This window comes from Plectropomus leopardus, chromosome 12 (assembly GCF_026936395.1).
Source record: "Plectropomus leopardus strain MGB_pleo_1.0 chromosome 12, ASM2693639v1, whole genome shotgun sequence".
Taxonomy (NCBI): Eukaryota; Metazoa; Chordata; class Actinopteri; order Perciformes; family Serranidae; genus Plectropomus; species Plectropomus leopardus.
Genome location: NC_142187.1, coordinates 19,525,228 through 19,552,169, shown reverse-complemented (window position 1 = coordinate 19,552,169; position 26,942 = coordinate 19,525,228). Strand labels below are relative to the sequence as shown.

Sequence of the window (26,942 nt, the reverse complement as noted above, 5' to 3'; positions counted from 1 at the left end):
AGCTGCTGCTACCTTATATGGCGAGCACAGTATTTCAGTACAGTTGGATCTTGCCAAACATTCCGGGTCGCGGGAGGAGAGAGTGTGTGAGAGGGTGACTCTGTCTGTGGGAGTGTGTGCGTTAGTGTGTATGTGTGTGTGTGACTGAGTGTTTTCATGCGTCTGACAGAGGGGGAGTAACTGAGAGAGGAAGAAAGTTGAAGACAGAAGGAAAGAGGGGCAAGAGCAAGAGAGACAGGGAGAAGGAGACTCAGTAAATGGAGGGATTTTACTTGTCGATGTTTAAACTGGAGTGAAAGTAAGTAGTTTCGTACTTTATTAAGGCTTTAGGAGATAATGTGAGATTGAGCTGTAATGTTTTTCTTTCTTTCAGGAGTTAAGTAAAGTTTGTCTGTGTGGATCATTCTAAGGTAAATGGACTAAAAGTGTTGTCTTATGTGCGATGATATCTGGCTGTTTGTCAGAAACAATCATTTCAAAGGTTTTCTCAGACATTCATTGCTTTGGAGAGTCCAAAAATTGTCTCAATAACAGCACGTCATAATTCTAGTAAAATACTGTATCTGAAGGCCAGAGGATCTTCAGAGCTTTAAACTTTAGTCTCCCTTCTCTCCCGTCTTTGTCCCTCTCCTCACCACCTCTGCCCTCCTCCTCCTCCTCCTCCCCCTTACCTCTCTGGGTTTCCTCTCGGTGGTGTGTCCGTGGTTGGGGCGATGATGAGGAATGTTGTTGTTGTGACTTAGAGGGATTCAGGGTGGCTCAGACAGTAGCACACACACAAGTATGCACACACACGCAAGCATGCGCAACACAGACAGATGTGTGGCAGATTGCATTGTCGAGACTTTCTGAAGTCCCCACGGTAGCTCCGCTGCTGGTAGACTATCAATTTCTGTCTAGCAGATGCCTGAGGAACGTGCTGTTGTCATTGTGAATATTATGGCTAAAAATGTCAAAGATGACTTTGCTCTCTCTTTGTAAAATCGTAGATGTGTGTGTGAACTCAGGTGCAAATTGCTCTGGATGTTTGAGTGCTACCTATGATCTAGGATCTGCCCTACAGACAGGATTACGTGCATGGCTGAATCTGCACTGACAGGTTAAGCCTTTATTACACGAGAGCTTCTCTGTATGTTCCCTCTGTGTTATGACCACATTTCAACCCCTCTGAGCAACAGTTTGACACATGACACTTTCCACTTAACCTAACTCCTAGCTAACCTAAAATGCATTGACTTCAACAACTATCAGAGACACATGTGAACCGTTAACTTGCCCCGACATTCACCTATTTTCATTCTTTCCATGAAGCAAGTATTAATTGTTTATCAGATATTGCAGTATAGAGCAAACAAAGCCAGTCCACCTGTATCTGAACCACACAGCAGTGATAATAGGCAGGGCAAGCAGCATGTCGAAGCTGCTGTTCGTGGAGTTACTAATAAGTGTCTGGTTGTTTTTTTGTTTTTCTGTCCAGAGGTACACATGTCAACACTAGCCCCTCCTTGTTTTTCTTAACCCCAGTTGCATCAGCTCCTGCTTACAGCCTCTACATCGTAAACCTCTCTATCTCTGAAGCAGAGATAGATGGCTGTAACATTTAATAACACACGCCTGCCCCAATTGTCATATTCTCTCACTCACAGTCCTGTTCTAGATACGTTGCTTCCCTTTTTTCTATCACTGTGACTGCGCTGGTTCTGTTTGCTTCATTATATTAGAAGCAGGCCCCAACATGAGCCAGTGGATGTGGGTACATTAGCTAGCCTCTCCTCCATGAAAACATCTGACTAAATTGAAATTATAACTAGTGCAGAAGATAAAATTGGTCACTGTTGAAGTATGTTTGCATGTAATATACTGATAAAGAAGCTAAACCAGCATGTCTAATCATGCATGCGGAATACATGATTAGTCACTGTGGCGTTTGCTCAGGAATAAAAAAGATTTTGCTCTGTGTGTATGCAAATGTTAAACATGACAGTTAGATGGGTGCAAAGCTGTTATCCTAAAAAGAAAACCTTTTCAGACATTTCAGTCTGAGGCATATGCAAGTGTGTTTTGAGATGAACAATTCATGCTACGTTACCTCAAATTACAAAGTAGTCACAGAAAACTGCAATGATGTGCTTAGAAAAGACACAGCATTTATGTTTACAATAACATTGTTCTCCTTTCCAGCTTTTTATATTCATGTCTGCATATGGGATAACAACTGGCTAGCTATAAATACAGCTATATATGCAAATATAAGGGAACGCAAACAACATAAACAGCAACTTAGTAAAGTTCACAATGATCTACCAGAATAGCTTCAACAAAATATGGCATATATCTTACACATCTCTGAACTCTCCTGGAGGGATGAGCCTAAATTCCTCCAAAAGATATTCCCTCCTCTACTAAACCTGTCCAAAATCTCTCAAATATGTTCAACAGGTGACTGCTAAAGTTATTGCACATGACTAGTATTATTTTAGTATTCAATCAAACCATTCACCCTTTGTGTTTGCTGTATCCTTCCCCCCATTCATTTGGGTTTTTCTTAAATTTGTTATCTGCCCATATATGTGGAAATCACTGTGTCTATGTTCTCAGCACATTGACACAGATAACATAAATGTGAGCCAATGAGCCACTCATTAAACCATAAGGCCAGCCATTATCCTCACTGTCCGTTGACTTCACCACATCCTCACACACACACACACACACACACACACACACTCACACACATACATACAAAGATGCAGTGTTGCATACACAGTCAGATATTCACTCAGCTTAAGAATACCCTCTGTCAGGATGCATAGAGGTCTGTGTATTTGTATAGGTCTGCATTTGTGTTTCTTGTGTGTGTGTGTGTGTGTGTGTGTGTGTGTGTGTGTGTTTGTGTGTGTGTAGCTCTGTCCATGTATACTAAACAAGAGATCTAATTGTCCCCAGAGGTTTGCGCTCAGAGGAATCAATGGGCATTGTTTTTGGTGCGTTCTTAGCCTGAGACTCACTTTCAGAACCACGTTTTTTTAACCTGATGACAAATAGGTCAGTTAAACTAATGGCTGAGAGGAGATGACGACTTGATACTGATGCAGTAAGAAGGTCGTTTGTAGAGATGTAACAATTCATCGAGATATGCCTTTATTTTGAAATTCCCACGGAACGTCTGTGTCAGCATTTGCATTGAAGCACATTCAAACAGTGCTAGCGAACTAGTACCAGGCAGACAATTATAAGCAGCAAAGAAAAAGACAATGAGGATATTTACTGATATGTCTCATATCGATAGCAGGCCCGAAATTACTCGAATTGAAATTGAATCACTGTAGACTTTAAGATATGAGCAAATATTGTATTGTTGTACAAATAATTATTATTGAATTGAATTATAATGGTACTTTAAGTTTACACTCCAGTTCTTCATAGTGCCAACAATATGATACTCAAATTTGCAAGAAATGACAGAGATTTTATTTTTGCAACATTCTGTAGAGCATCCTCTTTTTGTCTAGAGCCTCTACGCACAGCAAACTAAACTTAGGAAAAAAAGTACAGATTAATAGTGTATTCATCATTTCTTTTTAATGTAATGCGCCTTTGCCCTAGACCTTATACTTATTTTATTCAGACCTACCTGGGCATAATCTCTCAACCAACATGAAAGGTAGCATCCCCAAAAGAAATGCATGCTACTCAGAGATGTACGGTATGCGGTATTGAGTAGCTACTGTGGATAGAGTAGCGGCCCCTCAGCCTCTCAGTATGTGTACCAGAATTAAAAAGATCAAGAGACAGCGAGGAGAACACTCTCACGTGTCCATATATGCACCAGTGTGTATGTGTGTACGTAAAGGTCACCAAGGGCAATATTGACATGCTATATTCTGAGCACATGGAGCAGCAGGAGCAAGGCTTGGGGTGTTGCATTTCCTCCGGTGTCCTCTACTGAGATGACCTGTCTCAGCACACTGTCACCCTGACTCCACCTCTGTCAATATGCTGAAACCACTTCTTTTACCGAATGGCAGCATACATAAAGTGACGGACGCCTCTTTCTCTGCAGTCAAAGCTGAAAATGGGAAAAATGGGAGGGAGCTATGGTTTGTTAGTGAGGTTGTCATAGCAGATGTTGGAATATAATAAGTAGCATTTTGCTCCAGCGTAATCTCCAGTTATACTGAGGCAGTTTAGTATTTCATATGCGATTATGCAAAATAGAGCCTCCAGTATCTCGTGACCTGTGGTGTTAAGCTATGCTAAACTAGACTAATAATGTGCCATTTTTCAGGACGTCTCACCATGACTATGAACCACTCCCTCTTGTCTCATGCACTTAGTCACAATGACAAGTTCAAGACCAGCCCAGGTTAGCAACAAGCATGTTGCTTTGATTGCTGTAACCTTTCCAATCAGTTGAGACATGCCCTAAAAACAAAACAGCTCTGTGTGTTCAAGAAAAACCCACATATCTGAGCGCCATCCATCACAGTCTATGTTTCAACAGTGTCTTTGACTCGTTTAGAACAGATTTGTTTTGTGACTCATTACCAATAGAAAGTAAAAGATGGGGAAGGCTTGCCTTTCATGTCAGAAACTGTTTGTGGCATTGAGGCATATGCTGGTATCACATGAGCTGATGGTGACGCGATGCTATTGAAAACACACACACTTCCTCTCCTTGCAGCCATGTAGTGTTTTTGCCACGTGTTCTAAAGGGTGATACGGAGCATATGGTCTTTCTCTCTCTCTCTCTCTCTCTCTCTGTCTGTCTCTCTCTCTCTCGCCATCTTCCCTTCCTCCATGGTGGTTGACCTTGCACCAGCTTCCAAGACCTTGGAGTCTGAGAGAGTGCTGCTGAGGATGCTGGAGGAGAACGCAAGTCAGACAGTCACATTGGGAGCACAAAGGTGGAGGCATGGATGGAGTTGGGGAGGGTAGAAAAAGCAGGAAGTAGAGTCTGATCCACTGGTTGAAACAGTATAAATTCTGTGGTTAGAGAAGTAGATCGTATTAAACAGCCATCTATTTGAAATGGATGCCTCGGAGACAAAGAGCACCACCAGTTAAAGTGGAATTAGATAGAGGGAGTGGCATACTGACAAGAAAGACCATAGAGATGAAGAAATCAATAGAGGAAGGACACCCATGTCCAGACATGATGGATCATAATGAGCGCTCATTACCACTCTGGCACTGTCTTACACCGCACTACATCGTCTCTCTCGTTGATATCTGACTCGAATAGAAACCATAGAAACAGATTAGGCAGCCAGACGGAACGCAGGGGGCGTTTTCATGCATCAAGTCATCACATTCTGTCATTTGATTGAAGACAGTCCCCGGCACCTTCAATTTAAAAATATTTTATAATAGATATCTCTATTCTGCCTCTTTATTCCATGTCTAGGTGGCTAGAGTTCAGTCTGAGGAGTTCAGATTTGATCTCACTTGAACTTACTACAAAATATATTTAGGTAGTAAAAGTGTGCCGCAATCAGCCCTATCAGACTGTAGCAATAAATAGAGTCAGCGTTATATGATATTAAAAACACAGGTCCTCTCGGGCATACAGGGTTACGCATTTTTGGCTGACGTGTCATTTTCACAGCAATGAAGATAGAATTACAGAATTAAATTCCAGTAGAAAATATTTAATCTATTTCACGTTATAAAAATATCTATTGGCATGAAAATATTGTAAAGTGTGTCTTATTAAAAAAAAAACTGCAGAATTTAATATAGTGTTATCTATCATTTGAAAATATTTAGCAGTGAGGTGATACATCTTTTCTGTTTGAATTTAATCAAAAAGTTCATTTATTTTAGTATTTGTGTGGGATATTGAAAATCATTTGCTATGTGTGTGCCTGTGTGTGTGTATTGTGGCTGTTGTAGTGTTTGTGTTAAGATTATGCTCACACTCCAAAGGTCATTTGTAGCAGTAATGCTACTTTTGCTAGCGTAGGGGTCATTCAAGGTGAAAGCAAGCTGTTTCCTCCCCTTACTCTGTAACATATAGCCATGTTGCTGGGTCATCATGACCTGGGCTCTACTGCTGCAGGACTCTGATATAGCGTGTTGCAGTGTTGCAGTGCTGTAAAGTTAGAAGCGCTTTGTAGCATTGCTGAAGGTGCACATGCTGTTCTGGGAAAAGCGATTTCTCTACACAGGGTGTGGTGAGTTACCCTGCCTGCGCGATAAGAGCTGGCTGGGCCCACGGGAGCCCAATCGTTCAAATTCCCAGAGCAAACCATGTACAATGGATTCAAAATAGAAACTGCTGCCAAAATGATAAATATTTTTAAAGAAAACACTCTCTTTTGCATCATTTCAAGTGAAATACACATGACATTATCACAGCAGGCATGTCTGTGTGAGATCATCGCAGCATTGACGTGATCATGATGGTACTTTTTATTTTAAAATGCTTCAAAGAGAATAATACTATCTGGGATCTTTAATGAAAGGTTGGCTGTTTGAAATAAATGTATTATTTGTTTTATGATAAATGAGGTAGTCATGGAAATAGTGAGCTGAGTTATTAGTTCAGCCTGTCCCTCTCTTTCTCTTCCTCTAGCAGCACTCAGGTCACCCTCCTCTTTGCTCCTCCCCCTGCTCTCACCTGGCGCTCAGCCCAGAATGTTGCTGCAACTCTGCAAACTCTCATTGGTCCCCGCTCTCGCACCGCTTCGCAAGAAGGGAAATGACTAACCTCTTCTCCCTCCTGCCCTGCCTCGACTTCCCCTCTCCTTTCACTCTCTTCCTTTCTTTCACCTCTAAACACACTTGCAATGGCCGGCCCTGCTGTACCCGACTGTAAGCAATACAGGATTTGATCTGATTTTCCTCTGTTGACCAGAAGAGGTGGAAAGTTGTGAATGGCTGCTTTGTGCATTTCTGTGTGTGTGTGTGTGTGTGTGTGTGTGTGTGTGTGTGTGTGTGTGTGTGTGTGTGTGTGTGTGTGTGTGTGTGTGTGCGCGTGGCGTGAGCGTGTATGCGTGCCATGTGTGTTTAGAGCGCAGGGCGGGTGAACGTTTTATTTGTTTTAGCTGACACCCCTGCATTTCTGACATTTTTACATATTCTTCATTCCCACAGCTGCATAGTTTAGCAGCAGATTAAAAAATGGTGCAGGTTAGAACCTCTAATGAATGAAAGAGAAATACATCTGAAAGTTTTCTTTGAATTTGGATCATCATTTTAATCTTTCTTTCCCCTCCTCTCTGTCTCTCTCTGCCCCCTAGAGGAAGTGCCTTCCCTGATGTCTGCTGCAGCTTCGACCTGCTTCTACAGCTGAAGCTCCACCCTCCCCGCTTCCTGCCTCGCTCGCTTGCTGCCACGGTAACACGAGTACAAGGACAGCAGCCACCTTGCAGCCTACGCTCCAACCTGCTCGTCCATCCACCACCATCACCATCCACTCCACACAGCCGGGCTCCAGCCTCAGCTCTCCTCCCCAGACAGCTCCGCTGCCAACAGCCCTCCACCACTGAGCACAGCAGCGCAACACACCACCAGACTCACGCAGCATCTCACCCACCTTGCCTTTAACCTTCGCCTTCAACCCTCTAAGCCTCCACTCGGTCCACAGTGTCCTTAACCTTCCTGTAGCAGGCTACACCCAGACTATCACCTTTGTTGCCTGCTTCACCGCATCTAACCAGAGGGCTCTCGGTTTGACCTGTTCGCCTGTTTGCCTCATTGGCTTGTGAATGCTGTATGTTCGGCAAGCAAAGTCAGGCCAAGAGCAGCAACTTCAGTGTTAGGCTATCGTCTCCTGGATATAAACACTTCCTCTGTGGTTGACCGATCAGGAAAATTATCTAATAACATTCGTCCTGCAACATTTCACTTTGGAAAAGGAGCCCTCTCAATCAATAGGATTTTTTTTTAATGTTTTATTTCAGAGTCACATAAAGATATCACAGACTTTAACAAGAACAGAATTTTAAGAAAAAGACCTTAAAGTTGTGGATTAACACACAAGAGGTACTTTATTCAAGCTTGAACAGATTTCAGCTCGGAATAACTTTTGCCAGCGTGTTGCCATGGCAAACATGGCACACATCCGCGACACAAAGTGGCTGACGCTCGAGGTTTGCAGGGAGTTCCAGAGGGGCACGTGCTCGCGCTCGGACCAAGAGTGCAAGTTTGCGCACCCGGCCAAGAGCTGTCAGGTGGACAACGGACGTGTCATCGCTTGCTTTGACTCACTCAAGGTAAGAAAAGAGAATTGGTGAACAGGAAGTATGGAGGTCAGATCTCAGACAAACAGATGGCTAGAGATAAGAGCACGTTCAGTCTGACAGGCAGTTTGAGTGGATATATGGAGTTACAAACTGGAAATAGCTGTTGTCTACAGCCTACATCACGCCAGAGTGCACCATCTGGCCACGGCATGTGCTCTCCTCAGTCCCACCTATTTCTGGTCAGGTGACTGGAACATGTGATCCAGGGTACAGAGAGGAGGAGGAGGAGGGGGGAGTTGCAGCTTTTTAGATTCGGGAAGCAGAAGTCAGGCATTTGTAACACTGCTCTGTGGAATTTTCTAGGACAGGCTGAAGTGTTTTGGCTGGTGGTGTTTACTGCACTCACTTCAGCAGTCATGTAGTCAGTAGCATTTCCATCTGATTGCACTGTACATAAACACTGTTGCATGAATTTACTAAATAAGCACAGTCCCTCTGGAAGTGAAAAATGCTGCTGTGTGCCAGCGTTTGAACAGGAAAACACAGATGAATAGGCTGTCACATGTACAAACACATATGGATGCCCTGAGCACAACACGTTTCAACAGCTAAAGAGAAACGAGGCGATAGCGTCATCATGTAGATCTCACCCAGTCAAACCACTTCCTGTGCAGAGGCCTAGGGGCAGTTAGAGGGAGTTTGTGCGTGTGTGTGTGTGTGTGTGTGTGTCTGTGTCTGTGTCTGTGTCTGCGTCTGTGCGTGTGTGTTTTAGAGCAAAGTTGGGGGCATATTTAGGGCATCGTATGCAGTAATTTTCCATTTTTAGGCAGCAGCAGGAAAGCAGAAAAGCAAACACCTATTTTTTACTCTCTCATTCTCTCTCTCTTTCACAATCTGTCTTTTTATCGGAGCACAAAATCTCTAGAGATGGGTGGACCTCAACCCAAAAGTTTCCAGCGTTGACACACACCCACACAGGTTTGGCTGTGTGATTTTTTTTATTATTGCTGTTTGTGTTCTGCCCCTGCAGACATTGGTGACTCGTGGCCATTGGCAGTGTGTGAACAGGGCAGGGTTATGATGAGGACAGCGTGTGTGAGTCGACTCAGAGAACAGTGTTTATAGGCAGATGTGGACAGAGGAACATTGTCAAGCCCAGGCTGAACTCTCCCCAAGTTTCCTCACAATGTGCTAACGCCTTTTAGTGTGTCCGTGTGTGATTTTCCAATTATAAGCCAAAATTAAGTCATTCTTGATATTAACTCTTGAGTCCTATCTCTATAGTTTTGGCCATCATTCTTATTGATGGAGAATGCTACCATTATTCTCCCTAATCTCCTGAGATCTTCCAAGAGACACAAGCAGATGATCATACACATTTTAAAAAAATGAGTCAAACTTACTGGGAAGAAAAAACAAAAACAGAGAAATTATTAACCAGACCATCTGTTGTGATCATCCATCACGGTTTGTAGACCCACTTCCCAGTTCAACGTTGTTTTATCATTCTTATCATAGATTTGTGCACAACATAGGCTGTAAAAAATAATGGACGTAGCCACTGTGACATCACCCACTCGTTTGTGAACTCCCATTTTCAAGCCAAGTTTGTCATTTTGGCCATCACCATCTTGTTTTTTTGGAGCCAGAAATAACCATATTTTGCAAGAGGGTGGAGCTGTGGAAGAGTGAAGATAGATCTGAGGCATAGACAATGGTGACGCCTCCCAGACAGCCTGTTACTCAAAGCGGCCCCACACTTAAACATGAGTACATTGAAGCCTTAATAAAATGTAAATGGGTAAGCTGTATACAAAATCAACCCCCTCAAAGTTGTCACAAGTGGTGTAATTAGCAACAGAGACAAAAACTGTTTTTTCTTCCAGGCTGTGAACTTTGACATGTTAATGTAGATGTCCATAGGGATTTATTTTTGTGCCCCAGAGGTTACCAATTGGCCTACAAAAACTTCTCCTGCGCAATAAGTAACATACATTTTTGACTTTACCTCCTCATGAAGAAGTATATAATCTATCTAATCTGTTGGCTTGTTTACAATTTGTAATCACCTGAATGTTCATTTATTTCCTCATCGGACTTTGTTGAAGTGTTCCTCAATGTCAAAAAATAATTCAGATGTTATAATAACCAATGGAGTGATGGCCAAAATTACAATTCCCAAGCTGTAAGACAATGAAACATAAATGTTCGTCTGAATATCTGGATGTCAGGGACCCCTCAGTTCAATAGAGTGGCCGCATGTCGACATTCACTGACAACACAGTAGAGCTTTTATGAACAGGCGGAAGGCTCTTGATACGTATGTTTAAATTGCCATTCATGCTGAGGTAAAGGTCAACTACTGGAAAGAAGTAGCTGGCAGAGATGTGTCGTTTTTTTGAGGGAACCAAGGGGCCTATTTTAGTAGTTTGGACTCATTTTCCACTAGGACTTGTGTATTAATGGAGATGGGTGATACTTTTTTTAACTGTACGCCCCATTTTTTCCACTGGTAATGAAAAACAGAGCAGGTCTCTGAAACCCACAGTGGAAACAGCAGCAGAAAGAGAGAGCAAAAGAGGATAGAGGAAATCAGAAGCGAAGGCTGTTAGTTGCATGTATTCACCAGAAGATAAGACCTAAAAAACGAACATTTACCACATTGTTGAGTTTTTCCTCTTACATAGACCCGCAAACCCACACGTTGAAAAAAATCACATGTCCTACTCTACTTTCACACAGGTTCAGTGGTTGAAATAGGACAAATTTTCAATTTAGTTGTGTTACATGAAGTCACATCGCTCCCCATTACTAGTATTGCGCCCCCTACACACACACACACACACACACACACACACACACACACACACACACACACACACACACTCACACACTTTCTGCCCATGAGAGAGGATCGGCCTTCTTCTTGAGAAGTGTATAATTAGAACAGGTCTCACATGATCACCAGTGCATAGCTGAGCAGGTCACACCCAAACCCAGTCATTTCCCCAACAGCCACTCTCTCTCTTTTTCTTTTTCTCTGGCCTCCTTTTTACATGGCGCACACACACACACACACACACACACACAGATAGCCTCACACACAAAAAATACATGTGTCCTGCACTAAGCCACTCTTGTACAGTCCATGCTGAGGGACTTAGAGCTGGGAATATGTTTGTAACAAAAATAGCAAAAAGAGTTAAATCACCATTTTTCATGGGAAGATGTTCATGGCAGTAATCAGATGTGGATCATGTACCCCCGAGCAAGACAATCAATCAGAACCAAGTTTAATCTAGGCCAAGGAATTTAAACTAATTTGTGTGTGTGCGTGTGCATGTGCATGTGCATGTGCATGCATTATTCTGTGCACTTATTATATACATGCATGTGTGGGTATTCACTGGCCTTAAACTTAGGCTTTAACCTCAGAGCGCAGTGCTTTCCATCGCCTGTGTATCTGGTCGGTGCAGCACAGACAGCTCAGCTATGTCAAAGCGGGGTAAATATTTGGAGAAGGATAGCGGCTGCCAGAACTCCCTGATTTAAAGTCAGCTTTGTAACTTTGTCTATTAATGATTAACTTCTAAGCAGACAGGTTAAGGAAGATACGCTAATTCTAAATCTGTTTAAACGATTCATATTTACGGCTAAATATTTGGATCTGCTCGAATATAAATGCAAACAGAATAACCGATGAGACAGGTGGAAAAGTGTGGTGCAGCATATGCTCCTTTGAGCTGGGCTGCATCTGACAAAACTACAGGAAGAACAGTTTAAAACGAACATGATGTGTTGAGGAAGTAACCTACTTTTAACGGCAGTAGTTGTAATAACTTGAGTTCCCTGCTTGCTTCAATAAAGCATTCCTAATCAGATTGGCGTATAATAGTCAGCTCAGGTTGCAGAAGCAAGCGAGCTAATGCCTCCCTCATTAGTTTATACTAGAATGAGTCTGAAATATTATAGAGTACTCTACAGTAAATGAACTGTAACACTGCAGCTCCACCCCACCCACACAAAGGTAAACTGTCAGCTTTATTTCAAGTGCTGTACCATCCCATTTTCATTTGCAAGCCTATTCTAGTCTGCCGTTGCTTGTTTTCATTCTCCTCCCATCTTGGTAGCTACTTGATTTCCCGCTCAGTCTGGTTTTTGCCTCATTTACTTCAGGCCACACCCATCCCTGGGCATGGTGGTTCACATTACACCCTGTTAGTCCCATATACCCACACACACACACTCACATAAACCCATGTGGTGTGAGTGTAGGGGCTGGAGTTATTTCTTCGAGCTGCCTTGTGTGAACCCAGGAGCAGCAGCAGGTCCTTGTTTACCCCCAACACTGCTGCCAATGTCATGAAAAAGGAGCGGTAACCATCAACCATGGAGAATAGTTTGAATGCACATACATGGCATAGACCTTGTACTTTGTGTACCTGCCAGCCTGACACACCCACTGTCATCATGTCTGAGAAAAAGAGACCAAGTGTTCATGCGTGCACATGTGAGTGTTGCATCTGTATTAGTAGTGCTGTTGCAGCGGGTTTCTTTGTGTTACCACGCCATTCTGAGCCAAGATTACATTCCTGTAGAGCAGAGGGCGGGTAAATACCTCTTATTTATCTCTCTCTGTCTCTATCGCTCTGTCTCTCTCACTGTCTGTGTCTCTATCTGTCTTTCCTCTCATTTTGCTGACCATATTTTGACAGCATGTTTATGTTCAGTGGTTAGATGGAACAGTCAGGTTAAACACACACACACACATGCGCTGAGAGGTGGCTGGCCAGACAGACATGTGGGGTAAATATTAGCCGCGTTGCTAGTCGACAGTGTTTTTTAGGATTTCAAACACGCTATTCAGCCAGTCTCTGGGTGGTAAAATCAGCTCGTCATGTTCTGTGTGTGTGTGTATGTGTGTGCGTGTGTGTGTGTTTGTGTGTGTGTGTGTGTGTGTGTGTGTGTGTGTGTGTGTGTGAGAAAGCATATGGTTATGAGTTCAGGAGGCTAATGTGTATTTGACAATGCTGTCACACAGTGCACATGACCATGTGCAGGCTACTATTGCCATTTCTGTGGCCAGTGATGAACTCATAAAAACTAGAGCAGCACAGTAGTTAAAGTTTCTCATTTATCTCAGTCAGTGGTGGAGTACAAGTATTCTGATATTTTACTTAAGCAAAAGTAGCAATACCATAGTGCCAATATACCGCTCTTAGTAAAAGTCTTATGTACAGAGCCTTACTTAAGTAAAAGTGCAAAAGTATTAGCATAAAAATAAAAAAAAGTAAAAGTACTCATCATGCAGTCCCTTATATGTTGCAACTGGTAATTGTGATGTTATTTTTAAATACTTTATATACTACTGTGTAGTTTAAGCAATAATAATATATCAGAATTTATTATTTATTTAATTTGTATGAATAATGAAATTTTTCAAAAGTTATTAAAATAAATGTAGTGCAGGAAAAAGTACAATATTTGCCTCCAAAATGTAGTGAAGTAAAAGTTCCATAAGATGAAAAAACTCAAGTAAAGTACAATACCTCAAAATTGTTCTTGAGTTAATGAAAAAAAGTTACATTCCACAACTGATCTTGGTATATTATATATTTATATAGTATAGTATATATTTTAATTTTGCTTTAAAGTGTATTTTTGAAATGCCTATGTTGTTATAATATGCATGTCATTTTTTTCACGTTGAATTGTAAAATCTCAAAATAATTGGTAATATCTTCATTTTTTTAAAGAATTTACCTAGTGCTTCTTTCATTAACGTCAAGCTGATTAGGGTAATGAAAAAAACAATACTTGATGTATTTTATCCGAAAAGTTATTCAGACATGGCGCGCTGGAAATCAAGGTGGGGAATTGTGCATAGTGAGAAACACAAGATTGAAAACTCGCTAACAAATGCCATTAAAAATCAAAATAAAAATCTTCTTGTCCAGGATGAGACAAAAAAAGTTATGGTTTATATTACAGTAAGCATTTTGGCAAACTTGTCCCCAACCTGAAGAAATTAACATCAGCAATCAATTCATGTTTCTTTTCTTAAGTTTGAGTTATTGTAATAGAAGTCTTAGATTTCATTCCAAGAAGCATTTAAAAAGGCTTAAATCTAATTTGTCCTAAGCTATAGGAGCCCTGTGTAAATCATTGCAAACACAAGTGTGAATTAACCTGAGAGGTAATTATCTAACATGTTAAACCATTTCCTGTATTTGATATAAACAGATCCTTGGGTTCTTTAATAAATACTTTTGTGCCACATTCAGACATAACCCAGTTGCACTGTTTATCTACAGAAAAGCCGCAGATGGGTGTGTGATTTCAAAAGCCACTCATAGACGTGTGATCCTCACATTGCTTGCTTCATTGGCTTCTTGCCAAAAGTTACAAGCCCAAAGAAAACAGAGAGAGAAGAAAAGGAAATAGGACACCTGTGCACAGTGTTGTAGTGTCAGAATCAAGACAGAATCTGACCAAGACAAATGTGTTTTCAGAATGAAGGTTTCGTCACACCTGTGATCAGCAAGGCTTGTTTTCAATAGCACCATACTCATCTCAAGTCAGGGTGCTGCAGTGAAGCTGTAGTTCAGACAGACACTTTCCTGGATGCATATGGGCTTCTCTCCTCTGCAGTCAGTGCACGGGATCTCTATCCTAATTGGATTTTTAATGGGATATCTGTGGGTACATCCACAATGAAGAATTCTCCTCCTTTAAATTAACAAGGCTGGGATTCAGTCATCCATAACATTCAGCTTTTACTAGAAGAGAGCTATTCATATCACAGTGTCGTCTGTTTGGCTGTGCTCAGTCTCCGCTGATTAAAATGAGCAGGTTTCACTAGATAAGAGCTGAGTCACATTGCAGGGGGCTTGTATTTCAGTAAGTACGATCTTTTACGTCTCTGTGTCCTGGTGTTGAGGGGTTTATTCTTACGTCTGTCTCACTTTCATGCTAGAGAGATTTGTGTTTGGACCAGTCTAATCCAGGCCTACACACAGTCACTCACAGACACATACACTGAGACATTCTTTGGTCTGCTCATTCCATGGTGTGTGCATCCTTGTCAGATCAGTTTGGCTGCACGTCTTCTCTGTGAGCTTATGTGACGGAAGATCAGCAACAACAGCCTGTCTTTTCTTCTCAGTGTCAGCCGTCCCTGTCCCTTCATCACAGTGGGCCTCTTTATAACACCACTGATACAATGATGAATTCTCTCGTGCCCCTCTCTCTCTCTCTCTTTCTCTCCCTCTCTCTAACATACAGACATACCATAAAGCCTCACATAGTCTGAGGGTTTGTTTGCTTCACCAATTAACAAATATTGACACATCAAAGCCGAGATTGCAGTGTTACATAATCTAAAACTCATACAACTTGCATGTGCATGCAGTCACATCCATTACCAACACGTATTGATAATGTCCCTTGTTTATATCAGTGTATTCATGTCCAGGAGTTTATTGGCTAAAATGTATAAAATAAAATTCCAAGCAATAATTAACTACTGGACAGGTAACTACTTTAGAGCATACATTTATGTTCATTCAAAATAATACACAATCAAGGTAAAGTTGTTTTTTTTATATCCACTTATACTGTAGAAAGGAATGAGCTCTAATCATGCTTAATTTTAAACCAATTTTTACATAGGAGTAGCTATGAAATCTTAAATGCTTGTGACATACTAATTTCAAGCTAGACTATGTGGTTGGCTAGCTCTATCCTGCAGACATAAGCATTAAAAAAACATTTCTCTCTTCAGCACTTTGACTCCAGTGCAGCCAAATATTGTTCAGACCTACTCAACTTTGTAATAAAATCCCACAGAGATACAAAAAATTTTAATATGAGCTACAGCAGTCTGAGTTAAATAACATTTTGTATTTAATAATAATGCAGCCATTTACATTTATACTATGTATTTTTCATTTGTTGAAATAGTGTTGCCATAAAAAACTTGTAGTTTGAAAATTTTACGTAGTGTAAACATCATAAAGCTTCATTAAAAAGTAGGAACAAGCCACCACAGAATATATGATGCTGTCGGACAATGTGGAATAAGACTTTAGTATTTAAGTGCATTGTAATGCTGCAGCACTCTTTTCTACAAAATGCAACAGAAGAGAAAACAGTGTTTCAGTTTACAGCACAGCCAAACACACTTACATTGTTTAATAAAGTAGATACATGTTTTTTAAAAAAAGGCCATTATCTTGATTGTTTGTTTGTGGCTAACAGCACTGATAAACACATGCTTTCCCCAGATTATGTGCATGAATTATTTTCTTATGAACAAAAAATACTGTATAAAAAGATAATTTCTGAAAGTGGATAGATTTAGTTGCAGATATTTCCTATGTTAATCATAACTAGTATAGATTACCTCTTTTACCAATTACCTTTATCCATCCCGATCTCTGTCTTTCTGTTTCTTACTTTTGTCAACTTTTTCATTACCTTTTACAGTCACATAGTCAGTCAGTCAGCGCAGCCATTATCCTCCCATTAGACAGGTGAGAGTGGAGAAAACGAGCTTGAGGGCACAGCCACTCACTTAGACTCAGCTCTCTCAACACCTTTTCACACTGCTCCTCCCTCTCGCCAGCTGTTAGGTCCATCAGTCAACTTTACCCTACCCCTTTATCTTCATGTTGATGCCAAACGTGAAAGAGAAGCAGTACAGATGCCTGCTGGTGGTGAAAGGCACAAGAATATGAGGCAATGAGGAAAAGCGTAGTTGATAGCTGTCCATCTGTTTTTTGCTTGCTCAATTGCTCTCTATGTGTCTCTTGCTTTTTTTTTTTTTTTTTTTAAGTGCATTCCTTCTCAGAATCACAGTGTCTGGGCTTGTCAAACCCAAGGCAATGAGTTCAATTTCTTCCCATTTTGTTCTGATTGCCACCCTAACCATAAAATTGCAAACCATACCAATTTTGTAAAGTTTTTCTAATGTGAAATTGAGCTAGGAGAACGAAACAAGTGTGCAGTAAACATATTATTAACACACTCACAAAATTTATTTGGCTAGTCATGAACCATTATGTGTCCTAGTTTTTTGACCTGAAACAGTGGCACCACCTGAGGTCTAATTAGTGTTAGCCCTATTAGCTTTGTGTGACACGCATAGACTGGTGGAGTCTCTTGCTCATACCTCACTGCATCCTCACATTGTCTGTTACTCACACTGTCACCAGATTCATATCATATTGCTCTTACTATATATAATGAGAAACAGTAACATTTGCATCAGCATCTCTTGCATTTACCCACTGCTTGTTAAAAAGTCTGGACTTCTGGACTGGACTTTGGGCTGATATGTTGGTCAGATTGCTTTGACTGCTGTAGCTATTCTCACTTCAGTTATATGGAATGCAGACTATTTTTTATCAGACTCAGATTTTTTTATTGAAAACAAATAAAGTACATGTATGTTATTTTACTTGCAGTAGCAATTAGGTGTCTACAGGAAGCTAAATTTGAAAATTTTAAAACCATTTCAATACCAGTTACCAGTTACTTGCCTGGATGAGTGGTATGCACAGAAAAAGTAAAATAATGAGCACGGTGGCTAGCAATTGTAATGATGCGGACTCATTTTGTGATCTAAATGATTAGAGGGGGCACTGTGCACATACAGGTGTTAGACAGATACTTCATTGATCCTTACAGAAATTACTTTATACAGCAACTACATTCATAATCAAACACGACAGACGATGACAGATGAGAACAGATCTAAACATAGAACATACACATCTACAGCTCATATGATAAAGAAATAAAAACAATACACAATGTATAAAGACAAAATATCACAGTGTGTAATGTGCAATGTGGCTTCTCTAACATTATACAAAGTATATACATATACTATACTTTGTGGCAAAGTCTGTTCCCCCATCATGTCTCCTGTAGCGCCAACACCAGACATCTTCAGGGTTTGATTTGAAGTCATTTTAATACTTTTTAAGGACCTGCAGCCACTCAGTTATAGAATAGAAATGAACAAAGAAGAATCATTCCTGTCTTAGCAAATCAGCACCGGTACAGACTTTATGAACAAGAAGCAAGCTTCAGAAACGAATTGAATCATTCCCACTCTGTCAGTTTTTTTCTTACTTTTCAAGAGAGAATCAATTTGACGACTTAATGTGAGGCAAAATCTTCTCTTAAAAGGCAATATGCAAGAGTCAGAAAGAGAGTGAAAGCATCCTGCTTGTGCAAGTGCCAAGTTCGACGGAGATAATCGCACGCAGAAACAGGATTAGGCCAGTTGACAGTGGGATTAGAGCTGTGGATAGGATTACAGTCTGTGAAATCAGATTAGCACAATACACGACAGATTAAATCTGTTAGTGCTGCAAACCGAATTAATCATCTGCCCGGTGGTTATTACTCTGCCATTGATGGAAGAGACTTTTTTTTCCGTGTTTTTTTAATCCAGGTGTCACATCACGGAGAAGGAAATGAGCCCTGTGCAGATGATGGAGGTAGTGGTGAGGGTTATAGAGGGAGAACAGAAGGCCGGGATCAAAGAACGGCTTATAAAAGAGAAAAGGAGCAGTGACATGCCTCTAAACTTTCTCTCAGCTTTTGAAGTTTTTTAGATGCATCACAAAGCTGCAGCTCCGAAGAGGTGGAAACAAGGCTGTAGTCTGCTTAAAGAGAAAGATGGGGATTGCATACGGCACAAGTTTCTCATCTTGGTCAAAGGATTTTTCTTTATTGTGCCTTTGTTTCTTCAGATTTATATGAAAATTTTCCCTTCTTTTTCTTATCCTTCTGTGACAAAGTCTGCCTGATTGATTTAGCTATTCAGGACTTTTATGGTAGTATAATCTTCACTTTAAAGCATGTATCTATAATGATTTCAGTAAATACACCATTAATATATATACATCTCTATGGTGCACTGTAAAATCTGGCAAGTTCATTATATACTTAAAAATATCTAGGAAACCGATTCCCTTGAAAGATGTAAGTAAATATAACTATTATACTTAATTAATGTTTACTTTATATCTAATTGGTAGGTTCACTTAAAACCCCATTATATTTACTTGACTTTGTAGTGACTCTAGAAGTCTTTGCAACTTAAAACTTGAATTAAATCAATCTCTTCAAGTTTTAGCAACTTAAGTAAACCAAGTTTACTTTTCTATATATCTGTATTTTGCTGGTTGCAAACTAGTCTGTCATATATATATATATATATATTTTATTTAATATTTTTAGAAAACAGAACTCACAGATTAACTTCATCATTGGCAAAATTCTCATTGTAATGATCAAGTTAAGTCAGACTAACTTGGTTTACTCAAGTTGCTAACACTCAGAAAGAACAAGCTAACTCCACTTGTGATTTTTAAGTTGCAACAACTTCACAAAATTAAGGACATTCAGCTACATTTCAAGTAAACTTAGCACTATAGGTCACATTCCCACCTGAGCTGTTTGGTCTTTGGTCTCTGGTAAATTGACCAGAGTTAGTTTCCTCGGATAGTCCGGTTCGTTTGGGGTGGTATGAAAGCTCAGTTGAACTCTGGTCCACTTCCAAGTGAACCCTGGTGCGGTTCGTTTGTGGTGTGAATGAAAACGAACCAACCGCAGGACTTTATAATAGGAGAAATGTGATTTTAGCAGGATTTCTACAGCTGAATCAATAATCCATCTGCTGATCATGAAATATTTCCAGCATCTCATAGCTGATCCTGACAAAGGCCAGCGCCGCTGCTACAGGCACGCGCAGCAGCGCGGGCGCACTTTTACATTATTATCAGTTATTAAAACAGTCAGATGCCTCTTCAGGGCAAAGTTAATCAAAATTTAAGCTTATTAAAACATACCTGTGTTCAACAATAGGACAGGAATGTGTAACTGGTCTCTCTGTCATCAGTGTCACTGCAGAATTCACCCAGAGGCCATATAATGACCTGATAAATGATCTCACAGCAGGTAATGCCGACATGTGTCTCTGTAGAGCCTACAGCAACTGATGAAAAATGCATTTTATAGTTCTTCTGTAGTGGAACATATATACAGAGTTCATTAAATTTTGTGATTTGTCGTCTTTAATGTGTGAGCATAACAACAAAGCAATTATGATCACGCACCCACAGTGGTCCTGATAACGTGATCGATGTGCAGTCTAAAAATAGCTGCATAATAATGCTTACAATTGTTTCTTTATGAGCTCTTTGCAACACCAAAGAACATAAATATAAACTCTCTATAAGCATTTAAGTGCTGCATGAACTTCTCTCAGTCACATAATTTGATTTCCCCATGCAGGTCCTGATGATGCATGATGACAAACGCAAAAACTGTGCACTCAACAGTCACCCGTCAGTCAGCAGAACCCCATGTCTACTCCTCTTGGTTTGTTTGACAAAATGCAGTGTGAATGCAAACCAAACCAACTTGAATCACAACAATGTTGCAATTTCACGCTCCCAATCGAATCGAGTCCCCGGGCTATTAGGTGTGAATACAACCTTAAAGTAAACATTAATTAAGATTAATAGTATATTTACTTGTCAGATTTTACAGAGTGGGGAATCATAAAAGTACATTTGTGACTGATGTAGATGCTCTGCTAAGACACTATAAGCACTGTTTAACCATTAGTATCGCAAGTCACCAGATAACTCATCCCTCAAGTTTGAAATGGCTGATTAAGACACGTGTCAGTCTTTGATCCTCAGCCGCTGAGGCCTACAGACACTCAGAAAAGAGCTCACTGCAGTCATATCAGAAACTTTAGTGTCGTTAGTGACGCCTCGCCACCGCCCGGACCTTGTGATTTCTGCGCAATGACTCTTCTTTCTCTCTCCCACTGGGAAGCAGAGCTCGAAAGATGATTTAATGAATGTTCCCAGGCCTCCTCACGTACTCACACAGCGAGTACTGGATGGCTTTCATAAAGTGCTGCTGCTCAAATCAATACCTGCGAGATTGCTGTGTTATTACTGATAATGAAAAGTACGGAACTAACCTTGTTAGCCCTTACGGGAGAAGAAGCCCCGCTGTATTGAACAGAGACTGCAGAGGAAAAGCAGCGTAAATAAAGTCACATGAAAGCGTGTTGTGCAACGAGATGTAGAGAGAGATGGCATGAAAAAAGAGCAGGGGGCATGTCAGGAGAAAAACAGAGGTCTAAGTTTGGATCCGGGGCTCCTGTGTACGTGACATCTGACCTGAGGCATTTCTGAGAACCAACACCCTCTCAAGTGTGAATAACTCATTGCTCTGTGTGTGTGTGTGTGTGTGTGTGTGTGTGTGTGTGTGTGTGTGTATGTGTTTGTATCTGTGTGTGTCTGTTTGTGTCTATATAAATACTGAGCTTTGTGTGGCTGCCACTGTGTCTAATGCAGCATATACAGTACGTGTCTAGGCTTTAAAATCAACTCCAGTTTGCACAACATGTCTTTAAATTATTTCCTAAAACTTTGAAAATCCACTCACATTTTCCATCCATGCAAACATGTATTTATCTGGCCGACCTTATCTCTCTCTGTGTGGTCTGTGTGTCGTAGCCTATAATCCTTTTCTCTACCGTTGTTGTTTGGTGAGGGTGGTAATGCGTCACCGGGGCATACTGTAACTATTATCATAGATTAACACACACACACCCCCCTCACCCTCCTCCATATTTCAATAAGCTCCACTGGTCGCATAAACTCCCTGACCACTAAGCTGAGCAGCATGGATCACAGTGTACACTGAGTCCCAGCAGAGGGATATATAGACATAATCACAGGGGTATGAAGGTGCGTTCATGGTCCAATATAGAAATGCAAGCCACAGCGAGAAACAACTCTGCATCGCATAAGACTGCGTAGATGTCTTTTTCGCCTTCTTGAAAAACTTTACTGCTAATTTAATGCAGAATTAAGTGGCTAAAAACAAAAAGAAAATCAATTGTACTTTACTGTAAAAGGGCATTATTGATTGTGAATTGCTCCTTGCTCTTGGTGGCTCGATACTTGCAAATATACAAACAATAAGACCACACCGGCACATCTGAGTTTTCTTGCTCTGCTGTTTCCAGTATGCTACTTCACTGACTATGCGGAAATTCCGGTGCAATGTAAGGATGATGTCAGAATATTGACAGAGATTATATGTTTTGTATTTAATGCTATATTTGAGCCCACAGTAGACAAAGACACCAACCACCGGGCTTGGCCCTTTGGGTCTCTGCTGCTCTCCAGCAAAACAAAGCTTCATTCACAGTGTGTGCGAGGAGAAAGGGCTTTCATCTCTTGCGTATGTTTGGACAGAAGTCACTGGAACGCAGGGCAGAGAACAGTGTAGCTTTACACCGCAGCCCAGCACAACTGAGTCTCACCCCAGAACATCACACCACAACACTAAGGCAACAAACAAAAGAGGAGAGAAGGCTCAGATAAATTATGACAAATATTTTACAGCATTTTTAAGAGATATGGCAACCATTATGATATGCAGGATACATATACAGTGGCAATGTTTTAAATTAGTAATATAAAAGAGACATGTACTAGCTGTTAACTACCCATTGGAAAGGAAAATTCAAAATAAGATTCTTTGTCCAGCCTGTGTTTCCTAGACATAACTGAGCTCAATTTAACATCAGTGAGATTTTGAGCATTTTCTTATACTTCTTAAATTGAGCTTGTCTCAGCCCAATCCTAATTCAAGATCTTAAAATAAGATCTTTATTTGTCTGAAATAATCTGCTCATGAGATAACAGTAAGATACACATATACATATGTACACTTAAGCATTTACATATTCATGCATATCTGTCCACCCCAAAAGAAAACTTTATTGGCTTATAAATGAGCCTGCACAATTTTAGAATTTTGTCTCAGGGATCAAATTAAAGTCTCACCTTTGGGAATTTTACTTGTTGTCAGACTTGTCTCACTTCTGAGAAGCCTATGAACACAGCAGAGGAACTCCTGCTGATATATTCTTTGCTATTAATTTGTCCTAGGTGTGGAGAAGATTGTTTATTTTTGATGAGACAAAGAAAAGACTGTTGTGATAAGCATTTTTTTTCTCTTGTGTAGTGTAACAAAAGTGAAATCCCAAGTTTTTCATCCCTGAAAATTTAGAAAAAAGGCACATAGAAAATTTAGATTGACAGCCATAAGATAGGTCTTGTGGGTTATGAGACATTTAATAGGATCAGATAGCAAAATTCTGGATTTCTGCTTTGTAAAATTGTTTTAATTTTTGGTTAATTGTGAGTGTTATGAATTGCTAAGTAACCTAACCTCTTTTATAAATTATTCAAGTAAAACAATCCGAGATTCGCTCTCCATGTTTGGTTTTAACTCTGAAGGCAACAAACAGACCTGTCCCAGACGACCTTAGAGGTCTGGACGGGTCATAACATAGCAGCAGATCAGAAATTTATTTTGGCCTTAAACCATTCAGCGCATTATAAACCAACAGTACTGAGGGATTTTAAGTCAAAAGGGTTAGGAACCTCTGGTGTATTGGATGTTTTTTACTCCAACCCTTAACTGGAAGCCAGTTTTTCTTCACCTTTCCACTGACTCACTCTCCCTCTCTTTCACACACACATGCGCATTAATACATCTTGCTGCATGCCTCATCTCTTCTCCGCAAAAGGATGGGATGCAGCCACACCCAGCATTCTTTACACATTGGTTCATTGTTTGTTTAAATCTCGCACAGTCACAAAAGCAGGGTGTGTGTCTACGGGTGAGAGGCAGAGGGTTAGAAGAGAGAGCGATCAGGGTGGGACATGTTATTACAACTTATCCTCAATCAGACTGCACGGTAGCCAGTGGGATTATTGTTCCTCGTTTGGCCTGGAGTTTGGCAAGTCTGATCTCACCAGGAGGAGCACAGACCCCACTGTTAATACAAAACACAGCCTGGACCAAACTTAAAGAGGGCAGGGGAGGTTAAGTTGCACAGCTGGAGCATGTTGAGAAAAGCAAGGCGCACTTTGTGGTAGAGCAAAGAGGGTTTGCAACATAACAACATATCTCATTACATGTTTAAAGCCCTTGGTAATAATTCAGGTGTAATACTTTTATCAATAATGATATTTATTTAATATCTGTAAAAGAAGTAAATCAAGTTATTGTATAAAGTTCCATTTTTTAAATTGATCATCCAAAAATTTTGTTATATAAAGTAATGATGACAAGCAAGCAAAATGTTTTACAAAATGAGATCTGAAACAATTGATTATTATTATATGTAATATTATGTGTTCAGTAATTTGTAGTGTACTGTTTTTTTGGTTGTCATTTTAATTATAAACAAACAGTTTCTGAGAAATGTTATCATCAAATATAATATCTTTCTGTTTTGTCATTTTGGAATTTTGGCCCTTAGGAAAACAGCATGATCATATCAGCATAGTGTGCTTATAGGGAAACTTCACCCATTTTCAAATATCATCCATGTTATTCTGATGATCTAAAACAGTCCAAATATGTAAGTAAATATCAACTATTCTCTCCCAATTCTAACTCAAATTTGTGATGTCATAGGGTATCAAGTAGAGGTGGGAGTCATCCAATACTATTCTCACGATACTTAGGTCATGATACAATATTATTGTGATAAAAAATGTTTAGCCTTATTTTGAGACAACATATATTGCGATTCATGACCTTCTGTCAACTGCAGATTAGGTAACAACTTTATTAACACTTTTCTTTATCAAATAAGATTTTTATTAGTTTTGTAGGGTACGAAAATAAAATATTGATACTTGGCTTCTCTGTATTGATACAATATTGCCACGCAAAATATCACAATGCCATTGATTTTTTTTTCTCTTGCCCCTGATATGAACTCATGAGCTTCTCCACAGACAATGAATTGGGAAAGATTTTCTGGATGTCAGTGAGAGCACCCAGGGGAATATTATATTGCTTCATTTTATGTTTCACAACTTGGAACATTTTGGTATTTAAAAAAATTAAAAAGAAAGCAAATTTCTTCACTTTTTTCAAATTTTGTGGGTCCACAAAACTGGGCTCACACTCGCTGTCTGTGGAGCAGCTCCAGACTTTATACTTACTGACATCACGAGTTTGACACCAACTTCGCAGTTCTGAAATAAGAAGTACCCAGAGCTTTTACTAAAGTAAAGTAGAATCACCATAGTCTAAGAATACTCAATAGCAAGTAAAAGTCCTGAATTCAAAATGTTAATTAACTGAAAATACACCACTATTATTTGCATAATGCACCTTAAGTGTCAAAAGTAAAAGTACCCATTATGCTATATGGCTCCTTTCTTATATTTTTCTCTGTACATCAATAACAAATACATGTAAGAGCAGTTTGGTTCTTCAACATGTAGCCAGTTTTAGATACTTTGTAAAATTCTGGGTACATTATCAGTAGGATGAAGCACAGGCTGCATCATGTCATATAAGTATATTGTATTTTCTGTAAAAAGTAACTATTTTTATCAAACAAATGTAGAGGAGTAAAGAGCACTGTATTTCCCTTTAAACTTTAAATGTATTAAGTTTCATAAAAAAGAAATACTCATGTAAAAGTACCTCAAAATTGTGTTTAAGTATAGTACTTGAATAAATATACTTAGTTACTTACCACCACTGCTGACGTGGAAAAAAAAAGAACATTCCTGAAACACAGTTTGGATGATTCAAGAAACACAGTTTGGATGATGAAGACAAATATGTAACTGCTCTCTGCTCATCACCCTGCACTGACACTGGGGAATCAACTAACAACGTGGATGAATCGCTCTGAAGCTGCTCGCTTCGTCGTTTTCCTAATTTCTGGCATAAGCACGAAGCAATGACAAATCAGTTTATTCACTCTCAGTCACATTCTCATCGGGTATTTTTCTCACTGTGCTGTGAAAAAATAGCATTTGAAACCCTCTATAAGTCTCTGTAGCACATCCATGTTTTTTATCTGCATAATTATCTTTAAATTGTGTTTGTATAATGAGATAACTCAATTCTCGGTTCCAGTTTTGAATCCCTCGATGGAGACAAAAGAGCCGTTCAGCGATAAGAAATGTTCAAGATGATATCTTAATCATTCATCTGCAGTGAGAATCAGCTTTTTCGTGTTGTTTATGTTAGTAGCACAGACAGAAAAAAAGGGCCAGGACACAGCAGGACGGAGAGCGATGGTGATTGGATGCTCTACTCCTGGATTAGTGGCGGCTTTGGGGTCGGTTGTATATGTAGTATTTTCTCTGCTGAGTTCCTGTATTTGCCAGCAATGGGGAAGATTCCAGGAATCGCTGTGTTGTTAGAGCAGGAGTGTCTGGCTGCTCTGTTGCCGTGGACACCGTCTCTAGCTGCTCCTCAAGGCCGCTGATGTCATAATAACAGCCACAAACATGATGTGAGAGAGGCGGCGACTTTCTTCTCCTTCTCTTTTTCTGTCTGCATCTCCATTTCTCTCTCCTCCCTGCATGTGATGACCCACACTAATCACTTCTTCTGCAAGTTCTAAAATTTCCCTGACGCAGCCCCAGCTCTCACTATAGACTCACTATGACTCTCTCTCTCTGTTCCACTCATGCAGCCCGACGTTTCCTCTTCTGGGACCTGATTCTTTATTCAAAATGGCTGCCAGTGTTAGTCGATGACATCTTTCGTGATTCGACAGAAATGTGTTGAACTCAAAGCCACATGTTTCTTTCTCAAACACTGCCCTCCCACCTTCAATCCTCACATAAACTGCTGCAGTTGTGAATGCAGCGG

At 40.2% G+C, this 26,942-nt stretch overlaps 1 protein-coding gene across 21 annotated transcripts in view; it reads left to right on the top strand.

Annotated features, from left to right (window-relative positions):
* mbnl1 (muscleblind-like splicing regulator 1) overlaps positions 1-26,942 on the top strand; it is a 51,721-nt gene that overhangs the window by 7,844 nt on the left and 16,935 nt on the right. For 18 of the 21 annotated variants that reach the window (XM_042497011.2, XM_042497007.2, XM_042497005.2 and 15 more), the window contains exon 2: positions 7,245-8,219. In XM_042497011.2, coding sequence (XP_042352945.1) covers positions 8,049-8,219 — 171 coding nt within the window. In that variant the 5' untranslated portion in view covers positions 7,245-8,048. Of the gene's footprint in view, positions 1-42; positions 299-373; positions 411-6,639; positions 6,817-7,244; positions 8,220-26,942 lie in introns of those variants that run through there. The other 3 variants (XM_042497009.2, XM_042497006.2, XM_042497008.2) reach the window with 3 other exon arrangements.